Source organism: Nicotiana tabacum, chromosome 15, assembly GCF_000715075.1.
Source record: "Nicotiana tabacum cultivar K326 chromosome 15, ASM71507v2, whole genome shotgun sequence".
In the NCBI taxonomy this organism is placed as follows: domain Eukaryota; kingdom Viridiplantae; phylum Streptophyta; class Magnoliopsida; order Solanales; family Solanaceae; genus Nicotiana; species Nicotiana tabacum.
Genome location: NC_134094.1, coordinates 14,455,356 through 14,479,571, shown reverse-complemented (window position 1 = coordinate 14,479,571; position 24,216 = coordinate 14,455,356). Strand labels below are relative to the sequence as shown.

General features: G+C 36.7%; 2 protein-coding genes across 4 annotated transcripts; one reads left to right on the top strand and one right to left on the bottom strand.

The window, feature by feature from the left end:
* Window positions 1-11,497: 11,497 nt before the first annotated feature.
* On the top strand, window positions 11,498-11,905 carry LOC107804918 (uncharacterized). The gene has a single exon (XM_016628866.2). It carries the CDS (start codon window positions 11,498-11,500, stop codon window positions 11,903-11,905), a length of 408 nt encoding a protein of 135 aa, XP_016484352.2.
* Window positions 11,906-12,173: 268 nt separating this feature from the next.
* On the bottom strand, window positions 12,174-23,175 carry LOC107804920 (protein root UVB sensitive 1, chloroplastic). Of its 3 annotated transcripts, XR_012699148.1 has the most exons (9): window positions 22,354-23,175; window positions 17,237-17,512; window positions 16,892-16,948; window positions 16,512-16,710; window positions 15,686-15,798; window positions 14,843-15,028; window positions 13,069-13,585; window positions 12,430-12,495; window positions 12,174-12,354 (listed from the first exon to the last, which is right to left on the bottom strand). XR_012699148.1 is itself a non-coding variant. In XM_075230611.1 (7 exons), the coding sequence occupies exons 1-7, from the start codon at window positions 23,101-23,103 to the stop codon at window positions 13,295-13,297; spliced, it is 1,872 nt and encodes a 623-aa protein (XP_075086712.1). In that variant the 5' UTR covers window positions 23,104-23,175; the 3' UTR covers window positions 12,608-13,294. The 3 variants fall into 3 exon arrangements, 1 of the variants encoding a protein (XP_075086712.1); XR_012699147.1 differs by lacking the exon at window positions 12,430-12,495; XM_075230611.1 differs by lacking the exons at window positions 12,174-12,354; window positions 12,430-12,495 and having other exon boundaries at window positions 12,608-13,585.
* Between the last annotated feature and the right edge of the window lie 1,041 nt (window positions 23,176-24,216).

Here is a 24,216-nt window from a genome sequence, read left to right as displayed (position 1 = left end):
TCGTAGAGACTAGGTGCCGTCACGACGTTATACGGAGGGAGTTTGGGTCATGATAGTGATATTACACATATTCTGAAAAACTGGTTAAGAAAAAAGTAGTGTGTCTTAGATACACTTTGGAAAGGTTCGGTATGTAAAGTAATATTCGTTCTCAGAAAGTGTGTAACAGGGATTTGGGCCATAGGTTAGGTGGCAACTTATGTATTTTGCCAAAGTTTTGGAAAAAATTACAGTTTTTCTGACATACTCACATTTTGGTGACTTCGGAGAAAGATTTGGATTTTACTGTTATACCTAAAAAGCATGCCTATTTTTCGTGACTATGAACGAGTTGAGCTTCATATCTTTGAGTATTATTTGTACTGTTTTTATTATATTGTTACGAGTTATTCTTGGTTGTTGGTGTTGGACTCTGACCGTTGTTCAAGCTCGTCACTACTTTCAACCTAAAGTTAGGTTTGTTACTTATTCAGTACATGTGGTCGGTTTTACTCATACTACACTTCTACACCTTACGTGCAGATTTCTGATGTTGATGTTGTTGTGTATGGTGGGAGCTGGCCTTGAAGATGTACCTACATTCCGGTCATAGCTGCCTCTTATTCTTGGTATCTTTATAATTATTAATCTGTTCATGTATATTTTAAATAGATGATGTATTTATTTCATACCAGCTTTGTTAACTCTAAATCTTAGAAACTCGTGATTTGTACTACCAGTCCTTGGGAAGTGTATAAAAGATTAGTTATTTCATCATTTATTCTATCAGTAAATCTTATTGAATTGGATTATTATTAATTGGCTTACCTAGCAGGTTGAGTTAGGTGTCATCACGACTAGTTGGATTTTGAGTCGTGATAGACAAGTAACCAACGCTACTTGCTTGAAGTGCATACTTTCAATCTTTTTGTTCATTTTCTCCATGTGCTCATTTCTATATGATGGGGTCCACATATGAATCTCTGATCTTTAATTTCGTTCTAGTCCAAATGTTGACAAGTAGTGAATTGTTGATTTTTTCCAAATTTTATTATTTCTGCAACGCATATAGAAGATTAGTACCATAAAAAAAAAATATTATAACAATTAACTTTATGCATAGTATTATTATATTTTTATCTTTATCAAATACCCCTACACCTAGATTTTTCTTTGTCCTCGAAGAAATTTATGAGTTCCTCCTTTACAGAGAAAAGATCATTACATCAGTAAATACAGGGTTCCCTTGAATTTGCCGAAATTTTGTTTCTCCTGTCATTTTAATAAATTTTCTAGAATGAATATTCTTTACTCACTGTCCTTGTCCTTATTTCACTGTATAAATTAAGTCACCTTTTACATAAAGGAATATTCATCAATCAACTTTATTCAAAATAATCATAAAATAGTGTTTATATCACGACCCCAATTTTCTACCATAGGATATTGTGACGGCATCTGTTCTCTAAGACTAGGTAAGACTAACAAATATGCGGAATGATTGTAATAATGATTTAAAAGCCTCAAAACTTCGACAATGATATAAAATAAAATCAGCCACTCAACAATGTACAACTCCCAAAACCCGGCGAAATATAAGTCACAAACTCTATGAAGTCATACTGAATAAATCTATATAATAGTGTCTAAATAAGGACAAGGAAGTAGAATAATCCAGGTGAAGGGGGACTCCGAGGCCTGCGGAAGCTGGCAGGTGTACCTTGAAATCTCCATGCACGGACTCTACTCACTAACGCCCGGTCTGGTAGAAGGTACCTGGATCTGCACAAAAAGATATGCAGAAGCGTAGCATGAGTGCACCACAATGGTACCCAGTAAGTATCAAGCCAAACCTCGGTAGAGTAGTGACGAGGTCAGGTCAAGGCCTTACTGGAAATTATAAAAAATAGGACGGAAGATTTAACAATATAATAATAATGACAAGGAAATGAAACAAGTAAGGAGTAAACCAAGAGCTAGCTACACAGAATCAAGGCAAATAATACATCACGAAAGGAAACAAAGCAACCGAAGAAAAGTACAATAATTAGAGAAAGATCAACAAGGGTCACTACTGAGGTACTGCCTCGTAGTCCCAAATCACAAGAACAAAATAACAATCTGTCCTTATATCACCGCGGAAGCCTTTACATTCAGTTTTAAAAATTATTTTTCCAAAATAGTATCCTGTGTTTTACCCACCTTATCATACCGCATGACTTCTAGTAGTTCCCTTACTATCCACGCGTATCAAGCCTACCTTATCTCACTGCATGTGTTTCAACCCCAAAACCTTATACCACCGCATATGTATCAATATCACAGCATATCACAGATCGCACTTCAAGTGCCCAATATCACAACTTGCCAGAGAAACCAAACAATAACAGTAATTTCACAGTAAAGAGCCCACGACTCAACCACAAAGTACATAAGAGTCTCAACAAATAACAACCGAAATGAACAACTCAACAGAATGGTATTTCACAACTTAATACTTGACTCAATGTGAATCACGACCTTTATATCTCATTATCAATTTCAACAAAAAGATATTCCACGACTTAACAACTTCAAGAAAAGAGTCCAACAATTAAGCAATGAATAGGGAATAAAGGAAAAAAGAACTTAAACTAAACATGTAGGGCAATTAGCATATTAGAGAGTAAGACAAGTAGACATGTGAAAACAGACTAAGAATGATTAATATCACATGTTAAGATAACTCAATTAAGGCATGAAAGGAATCTACATAACTAAAATCAGAAATGTTTACATTTAGCCTGTATACACACTCGTCACCTTGCGTACACGGCTTCCACATATCATAATTTTCACAAACAACACCAATCCTAAGGGGAATTTCCTCCATACAAGATTAGGCAAGTCACTTACCTCAAATCATGCTAAATCCATCCAATAGTAGGCCTTTCCCTCGATTATCCAACTCCGAACAACTCGAATCTAGCCAAAATAACTTCATACTATAAATAAAAACTATAGGAAACTAATTCGAATAATAAAGTTACGATTTTTACAAAGAAATAAAAAGTCAACTCAAAAAGTCAACCTAGGCCCGTGTCTCGAAACCCGGCCAAAATTTCAAAATCCAAACACTCATTTGATAACGAGTCCAACTATACAAGAATTACTCAAATCCGACCTCAAATCGCCTTTCAAATCCTCAATTTATAGCATAAGAAGTTTCTACCATTTTTCTCTAATTTTCCAACTCAAATCCCTAATTAGATGATAAAAATAACCATAGATTCATGTAATTTAGCCAAAATCGAGTTAGGAATTCTTACTCCAATAATCTCTCTGAAAATCTCCCAAAAATCTGCATCCCACTGAGCTCTCTAAATCCAAAATGTGAAATATGAAATAAACCCTCGATTTTGAAACTTAAATCTGCTGCTCAGTTATTTACTCTTCGTGAACGCGGAATTTGCCTCGCGTTCGCGATGCACAAAAATACACAGCTGCCAAAATCCTCTTTGTGAACGCGAGATAACCCACGCGAATGCAATGCACATTGAGCCAGACCTACGCGAACACGACCCCTCTTATGTGAATGCGGTGAACAACTTCTCTTACCTTCGCGATCGCGTGTCCACCTTCATGAACGCGAAGAACAACCTCACATGCCTCCCCAGAAACCTTTAGCGAATGCAAAGAAAAAAACCGGATCTGAGAAAAAACAGAACTTCAGCAATTCCTTAAGGTTCTTAAATGTGCCGAACAAGGTCCGAATTACACCTGAGGCCCCCGGGACCTCAACCAAACATACCAACAAGTCTTAAAATATCATACGAACACGCTCGAAGTATTAAATCACATCAAACAATACTAGAATCACGAATCGCGCATCGATTCATGCCTAAGAAACTTGTGAACTTCTGAATTCCAAAACTAATGGCGATTCATACCAAAACAACTCCGATTGATTTCAAATTTTGTGCACAAGTCATAATTGACATTACGGACCTATTTTAACTTTCGGAGTCAAGATCCGACCCCGATATTAATAAAGTCAACTCCCGGTCAAACTTCCCAAATCTTCCAAACCTTAATTTTCCTATCTTCGCCAATTCATGCCAAAACGACCTATGAACATCCAAATCCACATCCGGTCGCGCTCCTAAGTCTAAAATCACCATACAGATCTATTAAAATCGTCAAAACTCCATTCTGATGTCGTCTTCATAAAAGTCAAACCACTGTCAACTCTAACAACTTAAACCTCTAACTTAGGGACTATATGTCCCATTTCACTTTGAAACTTTTTCGAACCCGAAACCAAGAACTCCGGCAAGTCACATAACCATAATATAACATAGAGGAGGCAATAAATAGGGGATCGAGGCTAGTACACTTAAAACGACTGGCCGGATCGTTACAGTTTGTCAAACGACTATAAGCTTGCCTGGTTTATAGATCACCACTAATATAAACTAACACTGATAATAGAATCTTGTAGGACTTTTATTAGCTTATAACATAGGCTGAGTGCTTTGGTTGGATATTAGGGATACATTTTAGTGACTGAGGAAATTTTCGTTTATGAAGGATCTCAAATATATTTAATCTGCTTCCATCCTTTACTTTAGTCTTCCCACATATTTAGAGAAATAAGTACTAGATGAGTCTTTTCATCTTCTTTTTCATATATATATATATATATATATTTCAAGTTTAGAGTTCCTGAATTTCTTCAACTTTTCTAGTACAGTAACATGAACCTGAGAACTTATATTCATATACAAGCGTATGCAAGCGAAATTTTCCCTTGTTAAAATATACAATACAAGGTTGAAATGGGTCAGTGAAATTCATGGTACGAATAGGTTTATTGAAAGAACAAGCAATTTGTATAATGGCTCAAATGGGGATACTGGGGATTTATTTAATTAGGGATTTATTTTCTAGATCAATGATGTTTAGGACTTCGCCTCAATAAACAAGACAAAGCAAGTTCTAGTAAAGTTTTCTTAGCACTTCATTTAGATGATGAAATTGAACTAATTGAAATTAGAATGTCCAATACTTTACTGTTGAATTTATACAAAATTAATAAAGCAAAAGCCCAGAATACAGAAATCATTCCAAAAAAAGATTTTAAAGTGACAAGTGATACTTTAATTTTTAGCTTATTCTTAGTATGCCAGTATTCCTTTTGAAGCTGATATTTTTTTCTATAAGAAGTTGTCATATTTTTAAACTTTTGGACAAGAACTAATTCCATTAAAATCGGAGAACAAGCCAAAAAAATACTCAGGAGCTTACCTACAACATGGCAGCCTAAGGTTATTGCCTTAGAATGTCAAGATCTTGATAAAATGCCACATGATAAATTGTGAGGAGACCTCATAGAATTTGAAAAGACTTATCTAAACAAACGAGCACTAGAAGAGAAAACAAAAAATGTAGCTTTCAAGGTAACTGCAGCCGAGACTGAAAAAGAAGAAGAAAAAGAAGAAAGAGAAGGAGAAGAGGGAGGAGGAGGAGAAGGAGAATAGGGAGGAGGAGAAGAAGAAGAAGAAGAAGAAGAAGAAGAAGAAGAAGAAGAAGAAGGAGGAGAAGAAGAAGAAAGAGAAGGAGAAGTAAAAAGAGAAGGAGAAGAAGGAGAAGGAGAATGAGGAGGAAAAGGGAGGAGGAGAGCAAGATGAAAACATAGCAATGCTATCTAGGGTAGTATCAAATATGATGAGAAGAACCAGAGGAGGAAAAAAAGGTAAACAATTTACTAGAAAAGAAAGGCCATCAAATGAAAATGATGGAAGGTGCTATGAATGTGAAAAATTTTGTCATATATAAGCTAAATGTCCGAAATTAAAGAAGAAAATCAACAAAGGTTTTTAAAAGAAGAAATCATTCGGAGCATGGAGCGACGAAGAAGGGTCTGTAAATAAAGAAATGGCCACCATATGTTTCATGGTAGTAGGCGAAAGTGATGATGAAGAATCAGAGAATGACCTAGATAAAAAGCTAAGTTTGATGGAAATCAGAGAAACCAATGAGGTACGTCCCTATCCTAAATATAATGAACTCCAAGAATTTATTGATTTAGCTATGATTTATCTTGAAAAGGTCCTTCACAAAATTCAAAAAGAAAAAATAGGATTGGGAAATAAAATCGGAGATATGTGAAATTGAAAGAGACATGTTTTAGGAAGAAGTCTATGAACTCCAGCTTTAGTTAAATGGTTTACGAAAATCCACCAGTCATGGCCCTATCAAATCAAATAAGTCGACTACTCGAAAAAATCCTAGGTAGGAACCTTTTATCAGATCCTATGAGGGAACTAAACAGAGTCACCCTGCTTGTTTTTATTGAGGTGAAGCTGGTCATTTTTCTAACAACTGCTGGGTTAGGAACAAAAAGGAATGAGTCTGGAAACCTAAAATAACAAATGAGGCTTCTACCTGTAAGTATAACCAAAAAGGACCCAAGAAAACTTGGGTGCCTAAGAAAAAGTAATTTATTTTTTATGGAGAAACACCGCAAGAAAAATAAAAAAAAAAAGGAAAATGGTATCTTGACAGCGCGTGTTCAGACACATGACCGGTGACAAATAAACTTTTTAAATATGTCACAAATTTAGATTGCGGATCAGTTACTTTTGGAGATAAATCTATAGGAAACGTCATTGGGGTAGGAAAAGTTCCCTTTAAATTCTACATGTTAAGTAGACGAACTCTATCTTGTTGACGAACTAGGATACAACTTACTCAGTATCAGTCAGCTATGCGATAGCGACTATGAGGTACGCTTTAAAAAAACTAGTTGGTCTATAATAGATGAATGAGGTAACTCTATTCTTTCTAGAAACAGAGACAAGATTGTTTATACTCTTAGCAAATAGATAATCTTGATAATCATATTTGTATGGCATCTATGATCGATGACCCATGGTTATGGAATAGAAAACTAGGCCATGCAAGCATGCATTCCATTGAAAAGCTTTCAAAATAAGATCTAGTCATCGATCTTCCAAAACTGAATATTTCAAAAGATCATATTTGTGATGCATGTCAACTTGGAAAATAGACTAGATCCCCCTTTAGACCAAAAGACATTGCTTCTACTTCAGAACCTTTGCAACTACTCCACATAGATCTTTTTGGATCCACAAAGACCTCCAGTATAAATGGTAAGAAACATTGTTGATGATTATTCTCGTTTCGCCTGGGTTATTTTTTTGAGTCACAAAGATGAGGCACTAAAGAACTTTGAAGCTTTTTGCAGAAAGTGCAACGTGAAAAAGGTCTCTACATTTTCACAATAAGGAGTAATCATGGAGGAGAATTTTCAGTTTAATTATTCGGACGATTGACACCCCTTGTGGCTACAACTTGCTCATTCTTGGGCGTTGGGTAAAATAGAATATAGTAGGGCAAGATTTAGTCTGTGGCCAAAATTATTTATATCCGGTAGTTGTAATGTGTATAAAGTTTGTATATTTTTTTTATATATAACATACAAAAATGTATATATATATAGTATATTTTTCATCTATTATTTTGAGAGCGGCTATACAGTATAGCAGTGAAGAAATATGGGGAGAGAGAAAAAGAAAACCAAGATATTCTCCCATAACTCCTGACCTTACAACAATCTTAAATTTAGAAAAAGAACAATCATGAATACGATAACATGCTTAAGGTGCACTCTGAATTGATCAAATTATCGTGATTTGTATACGTTCGCGTGACATAGTTACGATTTTCAAAATTAAAACCAAGATATGCGTTCGCGCAACTTTGGACAAAATAATCTTAATAATAATAATAGTGTTATCAATTGTGTACACGTACGCGTGACATGAATTTTAACGCCAAACAAAATGAGAATACGTACGCGTGACTCGTTTCAAGATAATTCCATAATTACGAATAATTAAGCAATTAAAAGTGGTTTAAAATATTTCTGCGCAACAATTCAACCAACAACGGGCGGGATATGTTTCTCTCTCGGCATGTTAGCTTAACCTGCGCCATCCATGGAAAAGAGAGTGTGAATTCCCTCGCATAAGGAATTAGTGGCCCAGGAAGTTGCATCACATGGAGGAAATAGACTATCTGGACATTGACACACCAACATAGAGTATTTTATCAGCCTGTGGGATATGGCTGGAGGCCAAAATTTGCACTGAATGTATGTGATTTGGTCATGTAGAAGAAAATTGTTGGAAACATGAACACAAAGAGGAGGAGAAGTTCCAAGCGCCTAAACGGAGGTAAAGAAGCAACAAAGAAACTTGCAAAAAATGGAATGGCAAGTAAAAGCAACTGCTGAAACAACAAATGAGACTCAGATTGACACTGCCAAACAACCTCCTACTGGAAAGGATAAGGAGATTACTGCCACAAATCATGTGCTATCTAAAGTTGATCAAAGTAAGAGCCAACCTGAGATAAGTAATCAACCTGATAAGAATGAAAGAAGTAATAACGAGGTTAGAGTAGCCACCACTAACAGGTACTCTGCCCTGGAGACTGCAGCTACTACATCTGAGGAGAATGGGTTTAGGCCCCCATGATAATAGCAATATGGAACATTAGAGGGCTTAATAAGCCCTTCAAACAAAAAGAGTTTAAGCTCTTTTTGAATAAGAATAAAGTAGATCTCATTGGATGCATTGAGACTAGAGTTAAAGAACCAAAATCCAAAATAATACTGAATAAAATAGTACCTGGTTGGGAAGCATGCTACAATTACCCAAATGCAGTGAATGGGAGGATATGGTTACTGTGGAAGAGACACCTAAGAGTCCAGATTATTAGCATAGCCGAACAGCTAATCCATTGCACAGTAGAGGAGACTACTGGTTTCTCCACTCATCTGACTATTGTATATGCGAAGAATGACCTTCAACAAAGAGATACTTTGTGGAATGAACTGAGATTTATTGGGAACCAGATACCGACTCCTTGGCATATATGTGAAAATTTTAACAATGTGCTATCTACTGAAGACAGGATTGGAGCACCTGTAACTCAACAGGAGATACAGGAATTCCAACACTGTATTGATACATTGCAGCTTAGTCCGCTGAAGACAATTGGTTGGCATTTCACTTGGTGCAACAAGCAGCAAGGCACTAGCAGGGTGTACAGCAAAATTGACTGGGCATTTAGAAACTATCACTGGTTGCAGAAACATGGGCACATTGAAGCTGACTACATGAATCCTTCAGTATCAGACCATTCACCAATTCTTATCCACTATGGTGCAAGGATTGAGCTTCACCCTAGACCTTTTAAGGTCTTCTCAAATGTGCTACACCATCCTGAATTTAGGAAAAAGGTTGAGAATACATGGCACTTGACAGTGAGGGGTGACCCTAGACATCAAGTGTTGAGGAAGCTACACCTTCTAAAGGATAATTTGAAGGAGCTGATAGCATATATGGCATCATACAAACAAAAGCTTGAGCAGTTGAGAGAGGAACTAGAAGTAACACAAGCAAATCTCAAACACCAGCCACACGACCAACTCCTTATTGACAAAGAAAGACAAATTTTGCTTCATTTGGAGAAGTGGAGCAGTATAGAAGAATAGGTTCTAAGGAAAAAATCAAGGGCAACCTGGATTACTAGTGGAGATACTAACTCCAAATACTTTCATGCACAATGGAGAATGAGAACTGCCAAGAACACTATCACTTCAGTTTATATTGAGTGTGGTATCAAACTCACAGAACCCAAATTGGTAGAAAAGGAATTCATATCCTTCTTCGTTGGGCTTATGGGGGAAAGAGCCTCAGAACTACCTTGTCCAAATGCAGAGGTAATAAAAAAGGCACTTGTTTGAACTATCAGCAACAATGTCAACTAGTGCAAGAGGTAACAAAATGATGAAATTCTGGAAGCCATAAAAGAAATGCCCCTAGACAAAGCACATAGAGTAGATGGCTATCCTATTGAATTTTTTGTCAAGCAGTGGGAGGTGGTAAGAGAGGATGTCTATGGAGTTGTACATTACTTCTTCCAAACTGGCAGCATGCTGCATGCTATCAATTGTACTGCAATCATACTGGTACATAAGGTTCCTTCACCAACTCAGATAAAGGACTATAGGCCAATTGCATGTTGTACCACCCTGTACAAGATCATAGCCAAAATTTTAACTAGACGATTCAGCAAGGTTGTTGGTGATATTGTCAGCCAATCCCAATCAGCTTTCATCAGAGGCAGATCCATCATGGACAACATACTCTTCAGCCACGAAATTTTTAAGGGTTTTGGTAGGAAAGGTTTATCCCCTAGATGTGTATTAAAAGTGGACCTTAGGAAAGCATATGACACATTGGAATGGAGCTTTATCAGAAGAGTCATGGTCGATCTTTGCCTTCCCCACAAATTTGTACAATGGGTTATGGAATGCATATCTACTGTTTCCAATCCTCTGGTCATTAATGGAGGGCTCACCTAGCCTTTTCCTGGGCAAAGAGGAATCAAACAAGGGGATCCTATATCCCTCTATCTCTTTGTCATAGCTATGGAATATTTGCAAAGATAGATGAATCAATTGATCACTAATGGTGATTTTAATTTTCATCCAAAGTGTAGGAAACTAGGAGTTACTCATATTTGCTTTGCCGATGACTTGCTTATGTTCTGTAGAGCAGGTAAGGAGTCTGTTAGACTATTGAACGGTGCTTTTCAAGCATTCTCACAAGCTTCAGGTCTACAGGCTAATGCTACCAAAAGCTCCATTTACATAGCTGGTATGACAGAGGACATTAAACAAGACATAGTGCAGCTCTTGGGATATTCCTTGGGCGATCTACCTTTCAAATATTTGGGGGTTCCATTGTCGTCTAAAAAACTTTCAGTGGCTCAATGTCTGCCTCTTATTGAAAATATTACTGCTAGGATAAAGTGTTGGTCTGCCAAACTCCTCTCTTATGCAGGCAGACTTCAGTTGATAAAATCTGTAATATTTGGAATATAAACTTACTGGGCACAGATCTTTGTGATACCAAAGAAGGTAATGAAAGCTATTGAGAATCTATGTAGAACCTTCTTATGGACTGGAATGATAAATCTATCAAAGAAAGCACTGGTGTCTTAGGACAAAGTGTGTTTACCCCAAGCAGCTGGAGGCTTGAATGTCCTAAATCTATGTATATGGAACAAGGCTGCAATAATAAAGCAGTTATGGTCAATTGCACAGAAAAAGGACTGCCTCTAGATAAAGTGGGTACACAGCTACTACATCAAGAAACAAACTCTTGACTCCTTCCCTATACCTAAGACAACAGCTTAGGTAGTTAGGAAGATTATGGAAACTCGAGATATGGTTATACAACAGGTTGTGGTACAAGGCGACTTACTTGCAAAGTTAGAAACAATGCAGAACATGGATGGTTCCTTCTCTATTAAAAAGATGTACCTGCACCTGATTCCTCGTCACCCCAAAGTCCCCTGGAAAATCCTTACACTGCAGGGAAACATCCATCCACGAGTGAAATTTATCCTATGGTTAGTAGTGCAAAACAGGCTAGCAACAATGGATCGACTGCAGATGATAGACATACAAGCTCCTATGCCTTGTGTTTTCTGTCATGGTGGCATTGAAACTCATGCAAATCTATTCTTTGAATGCCCTGTTACGCGTGCATTGTGGCTGAGATTACTGACTTGGCTTGGGCATATCAGGAACAGAGGTGATGCTACACATGAATTACAATGGGTATGCAGTATGGCCAAGAGGAAGAGTGGACTGGGAGCTATCACTAGCTGTGCATATGCGATGGCAGTCTATGTCATGTGGAGGGAGAGGAATCTGTTAAGGTTCCAGAAGAGCTCTTATGATGAAGATAGAGTCAGTAGAGAAATAGCAGTACATATTCACATTAGAGGACAAAACCTTAGGAAATGGTGCAAGCCTTTGAGTCTGCTGAGTTCACACCCTTAGCGAGATAGCTGAACATTTTCTTGTTTTCCTATAGTTAGTATAGCTAAACTAGGGGCTGTCGGATGTAAATAGGAGTGCAAGAGGTCGGCTCTTTGCCTGGAGTCTGTAAATGATACTTTTTTGGTTAATAAAAAAGCTATTTACCAAAAAACAAAAACAAGCACTTAAACATTTTATAATTTTATCAACATGCTCATCTCACTAGCGTAGCAAAACTGCAAAATTATTTCCAAATTGATCACAAAAGAAACGTGGCATCAGGTCTACAACCACCAAATTTAGATATTTTCACTATCGATTTTGACCAATTTATAACCCGGAAGGGCCAGAACAATCAATATTTGTTGCCGTATAGCTTGTGCAAAAGTTATACAGACTGAAATTTCACCTTTAACTCACCTTCTTAATGATGACCCGGCAATAGATAACCAGTCGCCAACACGAACATCCTGGTTCATTAGCACAAAAACTGAATGTAAAACTGTAAGGTATTTAAACTCAACAACGTGCTATTTGTAACATACTTTTGGTCTACTTCATCCATCTACCATTGTGCTGCTTAAGCAAAGGGTTCTCCCCCATGGCTCCAACTTGATCATGATTACATTAGGTAAACTCGTAAGCAGGAAAGTAGAAGGAATAAGAAGAGAACTAAACCATGAAACAAATGGAGGAGGAAGCCCCACATGTTGCAGCCCAGTGTTGTCAAAAGCGAAAAGCTCTAAACTGCACTTCAGGTCTATTGGGCTTTAAGCGCAAAGCGCACTTAAAAGTGTTGGCTTTAGTAAGAAAAGGCGCAATGAACGGAAAAAACAAAAATATATATGTAATTCAAGAACAAAGTAACAAATTCATTCATAACGTTTTCCTTTACAGCTGTCACACCTATTTCCTGATCATATTTGTTGTTTAGTGCCACTTGATTCATGATAAAATTCATGGGCAATGAGGCGCATGTCTTAGTGTCTTGCCTTACACTGAAGCGCAGCTTAAGCGAGGCGAAGCGCCCTCCCTGAGCTTTTCTGAGCTTCAGGGTGTAAGTGCGCCTTAAATGAGCCTTTGACAACACTGTTGCAGCATTATCTGATCAAGATCCATGGAATTTCATAGCAGCAACAAAACCATGCATTCAAAAACAAATCCAGATACTCACAAGAACCCACCTCATTCACCAGCGTACTGCATCATCCAATTCTTGAACAACATACCATTGCAAGCTCATTGTACAGTCATGAAACGGGGTCTACCAATCATTTTCAAGCTCTTCCGCCTGTAGATGCAAATCCAAAGTGACACATCACCATGGTTTGGCAGCTCCACAGGGTATGAGGGATGACTTGAGCTGGCAACAACAGCTTGTTCAGAGAAACCACGCCTTGTAATATAAGGTCAACCTTCTGCAACAGAAGATACAGCTGCATAACCCAAGCGAATTCGATTTGGCAAAGGCCTTGCAATGAGACTGTCAATCACCCAACTTGCTACTTCACCATCATTTTTGACATGATTATACTCTCTCTCAACATACTCCAAAGATATCTGCAGCCTTCCCCCAGGCCTGCAGTCATTAGCTATACTGCTCGACTTGATTCCTGCATTTTTCTCCAACCAGTACAGGTAATTGACATGAAACAATGACTTCAACATATCTTGTGGTGATGAACTTTCTTTCAGTACAATCTGCTCCAACAAGTGCAAAACAAATGTAAAATGTTAGCTAAGCATGAGGTCCCCACCCCCCACCCCACCCCAAAAAAAAGACGTTACGGCCCAAATCTCACCAAAGAAAAGGAAAGCAGAAGTGAGAGAACACCCGAAAATGAATGAGGAAAATTTCCGAGTGAAACAACCCTGCTACCCAAGCTCAACTCCCTCCCTCTCTAATGTTTGTCACTCACTGGAGTATTCATCTTTTCCTGCTAAGTGAATGATTTTTATATGAGGCATTAAGTTTCCTTTCATGGAGCTTCTCCCTTATTCATACAGTTCATCTTTTCCTGCTAAGTGAATGATTTTTATATGAGGCATTAAGTTTCCTTTCATGGAGCTTCTCCCTTATTCATACAGTTCAATATCTCTAAATGACATTTTTTTGCCAACGCTGACTCCAATAATTCACACTTAAGAAGGCCAATCTTAGATCTCAATCATCAATTTTATGTGATTCACCATACTGCTTGGTGATCACCTTAAGGTGTTTTGGGAACTACGCTGATGCAATTGCAGAACAATTGATACACTAAGAAAGAAGAGCATGTCAATTCTGGATCTCTTATCATGGTACTTCCCAACTTTGGTTGCCAATACTAGCATAAAATTTTGAATTGCTAATAACTCAATGAATGACCTCATAACTCACCAGTGGTGATTGTGAGTTACAAAATGGATTCTGCAAAACTCTCCTATTTACTTTTCTCTTCGTAATATATAAAAATAAAAAAAGGTGGTCAAATTAGCTGGATTGCATCTGAAGTGGAGTTCCAAAACATGAAATATGCTCTCTTGAAAAAAAAAAAAGGAAAATTATATTCTTTCCTATCAAAGCCTAATAGGTGCTATGACTAAGTTTAGCTGGCTTGAATCCCCAATATTCATAGTTAATGTCCTGGTGAGAGAGTTTGATCTTTCTCTAGTAATAGTAAATACAAACAATCTCTGGAAAGGCCGAAATATGATCAACTGTTCTTGATAAAAGAAAGGTTCCTTAAGCAGAGCAATTTGAGCCCTAACTATTTATTCATCATTTTTTAGGATGTTAACACCACTCGCAGATGGTAGACCAAAAAAACTTTAGCCTGGATTTACAGGCTAGTCTAAACAAGTGATGTCTCAACAAGAGGGTCAATGAGGAACTCTAAAAGAAGGGGGGGGGGGGGGCTGTATGTATTGGTAAAATGTAAGAGGGGGATAATGCAAGCAAAAGGAAGATTTACTTACACAAAATTTTCCTTCTTGCTCAGTCAAAATGTAACCTTCATTCTTGTATAGTTCAAACAGAGCAAGCACATCTTCTCGACTAGTAGCAACATTAGAAAGTTTAGAACCTAGCTCCAACCGTTGCACAATCCTAGCAGCTGCTTGTTTAGCATTGACAGAAAGCACTTCCGTGTGTGTCCGAGAAGACTACAATAATCAGAGAAAATAGTCTATTTTCAAAGTTTACCAGTCAAAACCAAATGATATCTTTAACCAGAAGATGGCATCAACAGAGAAACTTTTTTCCCATTCAAAACAAGGAACACACGTAACAGTTAGGGCCATCCCAATTCCCTATTCACTAAACCTTGGTACTCATTGTTACTGATTATGCTACCTTGCGAGTTGTTAGTTAATAGTTATTACATTTTCTTCCTTTTGTGTTGGAATAGGCATATTTTTTTCTTAATTCCGACTACTCGTTTACAATTTTCTTACTCTTATTTGATGTTAGTAGTTGAGCATGAACACAATGCATTTATCCTCTATATCTTGATAAAACAGTTAAGCTGACCATATATTGTCTTTCTGAGGATATATCCATCTTTTCTATTAGCAACTTATAGAATGATATAAGAGTATACCTACCTCCCCGGCACCACCCCAAAGTAAACATGTTTTACTGCATAAATATAGATCAGAAATTCCTGAAGTGTATTTTATATATTCCGAGGAGACGTGAAAATTTGTTTACATAGTAAAACGTCACCACACAAAAAAAATAACTAAATAAAGGTCCTCAAGTTTGCACAGATGTGAGGAGAAAATGTCTTATGAAACTAGTAAAAGTAAACGCAAACTCACTTCATGTGCTGCCTTTAGATTTAAAAGAGCAGCTGGGAAAACAGGCTCCTCGTCATTGACCTCTTTAACAGAAGGAACTAGACCACTGAGCAGATACTCACTGAAGACTAAACCTGTCAAAAAATAGACTCTAAGATAAGATTAAACAAGGAAATATTAAGCGACAAGTCTCAACTACTTATTAGAACCTAGTAAGAATTCTATTAAATTAAAGCAACAAAAGATTGGGCAGGATCAGCAACCTTGCTAAATCAGCAAAGACCTGTAAATTTCATTTTTTTTCTTTCTTTCCTCCCTTTTTCTTGTGTATGAGTCTATGCAAGAGCATGAAGTGCAAAAACAACACAAACAACCCAGCTTAATCTCGTTTTTCTTTTTCTTTCTTCCTCTAGTTAATATATTAATATTCTTTTCTTCGTTCTTTTCGAAGTTGAGCATTGTCAGATTTCGATAAACTTGATGGCTTCTTTGACGTACTATAGCTATTAGTAGTGTCCAAGTGCACATGCTTACATTGGACACTTTTCCAGCAGTTAATAAATAAAGTCAATATCTATAATCCAGATGTACTTTCCAGACACTAAGTGATTACCTTACAGATCATGTCTTTAACGCTCATTCCTTTGTCTTTTTTGGGGGGAAGAGGGGGGGATCAAGATCTTGTACACTCATTTTATCAGTAGAAAGAAGAAGATAGGGCACTCTAGTAGAAAAGAATCCACTGATATCAGTTTAACCCACAAAAAAAGCATAAAGTAAACTTCCTTGTGCTTTTAAAAATTGATTGCTTTTATCTTAAGATATAATAAATAAAGAAGAGAAGTACTTGCACGATAAGGATTTAAAGTCCTTAGTTGAATGGACTGATATGACTTCAGATTACAGAACATGTGGATCCAAGTTACCACTCCAAAAGAAGCAAGAGCAAGAGATGTAGAAGAGCGAGTGCAGTTAGCCAGTGCAATGCCAAGCATGATTCCAACTGCTTTGCTCACCATTCCTTGAGCTTCACCCTTTGCAATCACCTGCCATTAGTAACTGATTCAGAATAGAAATGTTTTTCTTCCAGTAACTCCTCGCAAAGCATATGCAAAAATGTATATGTGGTTCTTCCAGGTAATCAACAGACAGATTGGAACATTAGAAGTTTCATGCCCCCAACATATTTTGACAACCAAAGTCAGCATAGATAAGTAAAAAAATTACCTCCGCGAAATTCCTCTGAGCAGCAAAACCCGCATAGAAGCAGCTCCTTGTAGCAGCCTGTAAGCCAAATGTTTTTGTTTATTGCTTACTGCATGAACCTTAATCTCCTTTTTTTTCTTTTTTTTTCTATTGGGGGTGGGATTGTGTGGGGCAATAACATCCAATTCTTCCCTGGACTGAGAGATATAAATCACATAAATTAATGAAAACGCCTAAGGGAATCTTGCAGTACATCTTTAAGACACAATATCAGCAATATAGTTCATTTGCAGTAACAACATGCAGATCAGAAGCTTGCTCTTTTCTAATCATGATCAGATTCACATTTGGATTCAAAAATATTACCTGGATTAATGAAGCGGCTGATCTCCCTGCTCCAGCAACAGCTCCGATAGGAACAAACAGATGTGGGAAGGCAGGGGTCAAAATCTCCAGCCCATAAGCAGCATTCTCCAAAAGGTCTGCAAACAGCCTCCAGCTCTTAGGATTGACATCAAAATGCCTGCCATAATTCGACAAAAGTATCTTGCTAAGATATCCAATGCCATCCTTAAGCACCCAATTGACAGCTGCAGCAGTAGGAATAGCCCCTTTCCCTAATCCAACGGCGTAAAGCAAAGCCTATACATAACAAAGAATGAAAATCTATCAGCAGCACTCCTATGAATTTCTTCCTAGGATGATTCAAGACAGCAACGGTGAAAAAGAAGAAAAAACAGAAAAGCATATACGTAATCTATTAGACTTCGTCCGGACAGGGTGACTAAGTGGTTGACGAGATCAGTGTTTAGAAAAGCGATCGCTTCGTCGCTTTAAGCGCGAAGCGACGCGACGCGACTCAGTGTCGCTTCTAGCTGCCTGAGGCGACTCGACCGAGGGAAGCGCACGCTTCAACGGAGGAATCGACGAAGTGACGAAGCGAGTAAAGCGACGAAGCGATCGCTTCTGTTAAAAAAGCGCAGAGGGCCCTTTTTTAAAAAAAAAAACTTTGGGTCTGTTTTTTAATTATACAAAACAGACCCTAAATTGACAAAAATTGGTCATTTCTTCTTCTCTCTTCTTCGATCGAGGTCGACCAAAGCCTAGGGTTCAACTTCATCGACATTGCTGATCAGTCCAGGTAATTTTCTTCTTCTCCTTTCTTTTTCTCTTTTTTTTCTTTCTTCTTTCTTTCTTCTTCTTGGTCCCGTCAGATTCTGCTTTTTTTTCTTTCTTTTTCCTTCTTTCTTCCTTCTTCTTCTTCGTTTATCTCTGAGACTCTGACAGTCCAGTTTGCACTGTTCAGACTTCAGACTTCAGCGTCTTCTTCTTCCTTTTATCTCTAACCCATTTTGTTTTTTTCCTCACTTTTATTCTTCTTATTTATTACTTTTAATATGTATTTTAGTTTATAAAATTAATTATTATTTATATATGTTATATTTTTCAGTTTATTTGATTTTTTTAATGTATATTTCAGCATATAAAATTAATTATTATTTATATATGTTATATTTTTCAGTTTATTTGATTTTTTAATGTATATTTCAGTATATAATATTAATTATTATTTATATATGTTATATTTTCAGTTTATTTGATTAATTTTATATGTATTTCATTTTAGAAAATTAATTATTATATATATATGTTATATTTTAGTTTATTTGATTTTTTAATGTATATTTCAGTATATAAAGTTAATTATTATTTATATATGTTATATTTTTCAGTTTATTTGATTAATTTTATATGTATTTCACTTTAGAAAATTAATTATTATATATATATATATATGTTATATTTTAGTTTATTTGATTTTTTTAATGTATATTTCAGTATATAAAATTAATTATTATTTATATATGTTATATTTTTCAGTTTATTTGATTTTCTTAATGTATTTTTCAGTATATAAAATTAATTATTATATATATGTTATGTTTTCAGTTTATTTGATTAATTTTATATGTATTTCATTTTAGAAAATTATATATGTTATATTTTAGTTTATTTGATTTTTTTAATGTGTATTTCGGTTTATAAAATTAATTATTATATATATTATATGTATTTTCAGTTTATTTGATTATGTATTTTCTTATATCTTAATAGGGATTTCAAAATGTCTCAAAGATCGAAAGATAAAGACCCGGCTTGGCGATATGGCGATAGAGTTAATGAGAAGAATACAAATATTGTATGCAAGTTTTGTAACAAGATTACAACGGGTGGAATTTATCGCTTTAAATTCCATCTTATTGGTGGCGATAGAAACGTCACAAGTTGTCCGAAATGTCCACCGGAGGTGAGGGATGAAATAAAGAATTTTGTTGAGAAGAAGAAGGAGCAAAAAAATCAAATGAGTCATCAACCATTGGTGACCAATCTTGATGATGATGGTGATGATGATATTGAAGAATTGTCACTTCCAACAAAACGGGGAAGAGATGCAATCTCTTCAAGCCATGGATCGACGGGTACGAGTAGGACTAAAGGTCCTATAGATTGCTATTTCCCAAAGAAGCCGGAAGGAAAGAGCGGTGGAAAAGATGTACAAAAAATTGCTAAGGACATTTTGAGGGATCGTGCAGTTAGAGCTTTTGCACGATGGGTCTATGATGCTGGGCTCCCCTTCAATTGTGTCAACTATACTGACACTTTTGGAGACTTTATTGAGGCCGTTGGTCAATACGGACCTGGAATGAAGCCTCCCACTTATCATGAAATCAGAGGTCCTTATCTAAATAAGGAAGTGGAGGAGACTAATAAAATTGTGGAGGAACATAAAGTTGCGTGGAACAAGTATGGCTGCTCCATTATGATGGATAAGTGGACGGCAAGAATTGGGAAAATGATTATTAACGTGTTGGTGAATTCTCCCAAGGGAAGTTTGTTTCTTGAGTCCATTGATGCTAGCGACTCATCCACTGACCACATCAAAATATTCACCTTGTTTCAGAACACCATTGAAAAGATTGGCACAAGCAAAGTTGTTCAAGTGGTCACTGATAATGCGAGTGAAAATGTGAAAGCGGGTGGCATGGTGGAAGAAGCGTACAAGAATGTCTATTGGACTCCATGTGCGGCTCATTGTATCAACTTAATCTTCGGGGACATTTTCAAGGAAAAACCCTTCTCTACAGTTTTTGGCCAGGGCGTTAGGGTACATTCTTATATTTCTCAGCGGCCCTTGTTATTGAATATGATGAGAAGATTCACCGGACAAAAAAATTTGGTGAAACCGGGCAAGACAAGGTTCGCCACTGCTTTCTTGACTTTACATAGTATCCACTTGCAAAAATCCAATTTGAGAAAGTTGTTCACTTCAGAGGAATGGAGCAAGAGTAAATTTGCAAAGGAAAGTGCAGGGAAAGATGTTGCACGCATTATTCTTTCTTATTCTTTTTGGAATAATGTCCTTCATGCTCTTAAAATTGGTGGCCCTTTGGTTAAAGTACTCCGTTTGGTGGATGGGGAGCAAAAACCACCAATGGGCTACCTCTATGAAGCTATGGATAGGGCCAAGGAGGCTATTCAAGCATCATTCACTGATGAGCAGAAATATGCAAAGGTCTTTCAGATCATTGATGCAAGATGAAGTGAGCAACTTCATAGACCTTTGCATGCAGCTGGACTTATTCTGAACCCGTCACTCTTTTATGATCAGCATGAGAATAATTCATTGGCTAGAGAGTGTGGACAGGATTCCATGAGGTTGTTATCAAGTTGACCCCAGATGAAGACATGCAAGAAAAGATAGTAGATCAGCTTGCTATTTACAAGGCAGCTGAGGGACTTTTTAAGCTCCGACTTGCTATTAAATAAAGAAAGACGAAATCGCCAGGTGATCAAGTGCTTCTATATTTATAGCTCTAACTTTAATGTATTTTTTATACTTATTAACTCTTGAATTTTTTTTTTCACTTCTATAGTTGAGTGGTGGGACCACTATGGTGTAGAGACTCCGGATTTACAGACTTTCGCCATCAGAGTTCTAAGTTTAACTTGTAGCTCATCCGGATGTGAAAGGAACTGGAGCGTTTTTGAACGCGTGAGAAATAAAAAGAATTATTTCGTGTTTTGAGATAAAGTAAATTATATCTCAATTGTCCCAACTCCTACTAATTAGTTGACACATCTTGTTTGCAGATTCATACAAAGAAGAGGAATCGACTAACCTTGAAGCGCCTCCATAATCTAGTGTTCATAAAATACAATAGTGCATTGAGGCGTCGCTACAACCACCGCAATCTAATTGATCCAATTCTTTTGGACAATATTGATGAGGCTAATGAGTGGCTAACCGGAGTCCCCGAAAATTGTGAAGATGAAGAAGTATTTGAAGGCGATTCTAATTTCACTTGGGGTGATGTTGCGGTTGCTAGTGGAGTTGGGGAGAATCCTTATGGTTTAAGGGGGAATACTTCAAGTTCAAGCTCGATTAGGAAGGGAAAAAGTGTGGCTACTACAAGTCGATCCCTATCCCTAATTGATGAAGATGAAAGTGATCATGAAGAGGAAGAGGAGGGGGAGGAGGAAGATGACGAGCAATATGAAGATAATAGAGGAATTCAAGATTTTGACAATCTTGAAGAAGAACAAGAAGAGTAGAAGAATAAGAGGTTGATTCTAGTAATTTAGTAGCTTTGATTTTGACAATTTGAACTTTTTGATTATTTATAATTTTATATTGTGTCTTTGCAAGGTTTACATTATGTTTTTTAAGAATTGCGCTTCACTTTAATAAAGCATGCACTTCGCTTTGCGCTTCGCTTTTGAAGCGAGGCGAGCCCTTGTCGCTTTTTTGGCTTCTCGCTCTTAAAAACACTGAACGAGATAGGAGTAACAACTTGGAGATCCCATCCCATATTTGAATCCCAGCTACAATACTCAATGTGAGTCTATTCTCCTCCAAACTTTGTATGCCTAACCTTTGCTTGTATGATGTAACGGCATACAGGGTAGATTAGTAGAGGTGCACACAAGCTGGTCCGAGCATAATTGTTAAATAAAAAAAAACTATTGGAGTTCACTTCAGTCAACCACTAGACTCAACTCAACTTCGCCTCAATCCCAAACCACTTAGCCTCGGGGTGGATAAATCTTATTGTTTACTTGTGCAGCTCCACATTCTACCAAGTACATACTATCTCCATTATCCACCAGTATAGTACTAGGTAACTCTGCCCACAAGATGTAAGCAGATGGGAAGAAATTTGAATCAATGAAATCATATCTATTGATTTCACTGAATCAATTTTATCATGGTATTTGCAATTGTCAGACTACTTTTACTCTAAAAGTAAACCTACCCACCTTTCTCTTTTTCTCCATTCCTAACCCCGACTATGCGTTATGAACTCACATTTTGCGTATTTAGACAAACCACAAAAGAAGAAGAGAAAAACATGTGTATCAAGTTGCATTGGTTGCAAATTTTACATTTCACAAGAAAATTAACGCAAGAGAAGGACTGCTACCTGGGTTGCAAGAACACCACTAATTTGTGCAGCAACACCTTGAACCCCTCTCCAGAGTGAATACTCCAAATAATCACTCGTGACACTCTCCGGAAACCCCTCAGGCAGCAACAAATTCATCGTTAATTCCTTGCATTGCATCCACAAATTCGAAAAATAACCACTACCGGAAGAGAACGAGTTAGGGTTAAATAACAGACGTGACCACATTGTCTTCGGAAGAATAAATTCATCCTTTGAATTATCCAGCTCAAGTTCAATCCGCTTTCCTCCTTTAATTTCATACACAATATATCTACAATTTTCTTCGTTTTTTGTTTTTGCTTGTACAAATGAAGCTAATATTAAGCAGCACGTAATTGAAGAAGAAGCTGATACGAAGAACAATAGCAGTGGTTTACATGATAATATAGTATCAATAATAGAACTATCTTCGATACGAGAAAATGGAAGGAGGAGGAGTGGAGATTTTTTGTTATTAAAATTGAAGAAATTGCTCCACCAATCACCGCCGCCTCCATTGTCACCGCCGCCGCCATTATTTCCACCAGCACCGCCGCCACTATGGTTGTGGTTGCAAGCTGAAGGGCGGCAAAGAGACAGGTTGTGGATTTTAAGGGGAGTAAAGCGAGGACAGTGGTTTGCTGTGGTGGCGGAGAAGAGCGTGCCGGCAGTGGTTTGCGGAGGAAGAAGGGAAAACGGCGGTGAAGTTAAACGGGGAAGGGACAGAACGTGGCCGGCGTAGCTCATGACTAGAACGTGATTCGTCAAGGTTTGTTAGGTCGCGCTTTTTTTTTTTTTGGAATTCGTTTTGGAGCGTTTTTTATTTCTTTCTTTTTTTCGGAAAATGGTTTCAAATTTTACTGCAATAACACTTTTGATTCATTTAATATTTTTTTCATAAGCAAATAATTTTGTATTTGTTACACTTGAAATGAATGGACTCTATGTGTCAAGTTCCTCCAAAAAAAGTCTAAATTTACCTCCCAACTTCTAATTATAATTTAAAAATTAACGTCAAGTTGGACCTTCATTTAAAATAAAGAATAAAAATGGGACTATTTCTGATAATGAGAATAACATTTGGCCGAAAATTTAATGAAGAGAAAATAACTCAATTCCAAATACTACATGAACAAATTTAGTCCTTATTATCTGTAAAGTTTGAACAATGGTAAAATTATGACTAGGGGTGTTCACGGTTCGGTTTGGGTCGGTTTTTCCCTAAAAGAAACCAAACCAATTAAGTCGGTTTTTCAAATATTGGAACCAAACCAAACCAATTAAGTCGGTTTTTTATCGATTCGGTTTTTTCGGTTATTTATCGATTTTTTCTTAAATATGAGACATACACTACCAAACGCATATTCCGACGAGTACATTTTCAACGTAACGCTATCAAACCAATTGCTCTTTGAGAAATATATCATTTACCAAGATATATTGATAATAATTGACTCAAATAGTGATGAATAACTTAAGTACTCAATTAAAAATCGATTATTTTAAACATGAAATAAATTCTTGTACTTAATAAAAGAAAACTACCAATCAAACTAGAAGGCAAAGAATTAGATTATTATAATATCAAAAAACTAGACTAAAAATACAAATGACTAATATGTACCATAAAATTTTAGAAACTTTATATAAAAATATACATATATATAGGTGTAATAATAAATTTAAATAGTTACTTTTATAGTCAGTTTGGTTCGGGTTTTTTTTATTAAAACCAAAACCAAACCAAATTTGATCAGTTTTTAAAATTTAAAACCAAAACCAAACCAAACCTAAAAATATCGGTTTTTTTGGTTGGTTTGGTTTGGTTTTCGGTTTGGTTCGATTTTTCGGATTTTTATG

What these genes read in the sequence shown, in the direction of transcription:
- LOC107804918 (XM_016628866.2), top strand. Translation starts at nt 11,498, where the DNA reads ATGGATCGACTGCAGATGATAGACATACAAGCTCCTATGCCTTGTGTT.
- LOC107804920 (XM_075230611.1), bottom strand. Translation starts at nt 23,103, where the DNA reads ATGAGCTACGCCGGCCACGTTCTGTCCCTTCCCCGTTTAACTTCACCG. An exon ending in TTTAAATCCTTATCGTGCAA is followed by an intron (nt 15,799 to 16,511) that starts GTACTTCTCTTC and finishes ATTTTTTGACAG; the next exon opens with GTTTAGTCTTCAGTGAGTAT. An exon ending in AGCAAGAAGGAAAATTTTGT is followed by an intron (nt 13,586 to 14,842) that starts GTAAGTAAATCT and finishes TTGTTGGAGCAG; the next exon opens with ATTGTACTGAAAGAAAGTTC.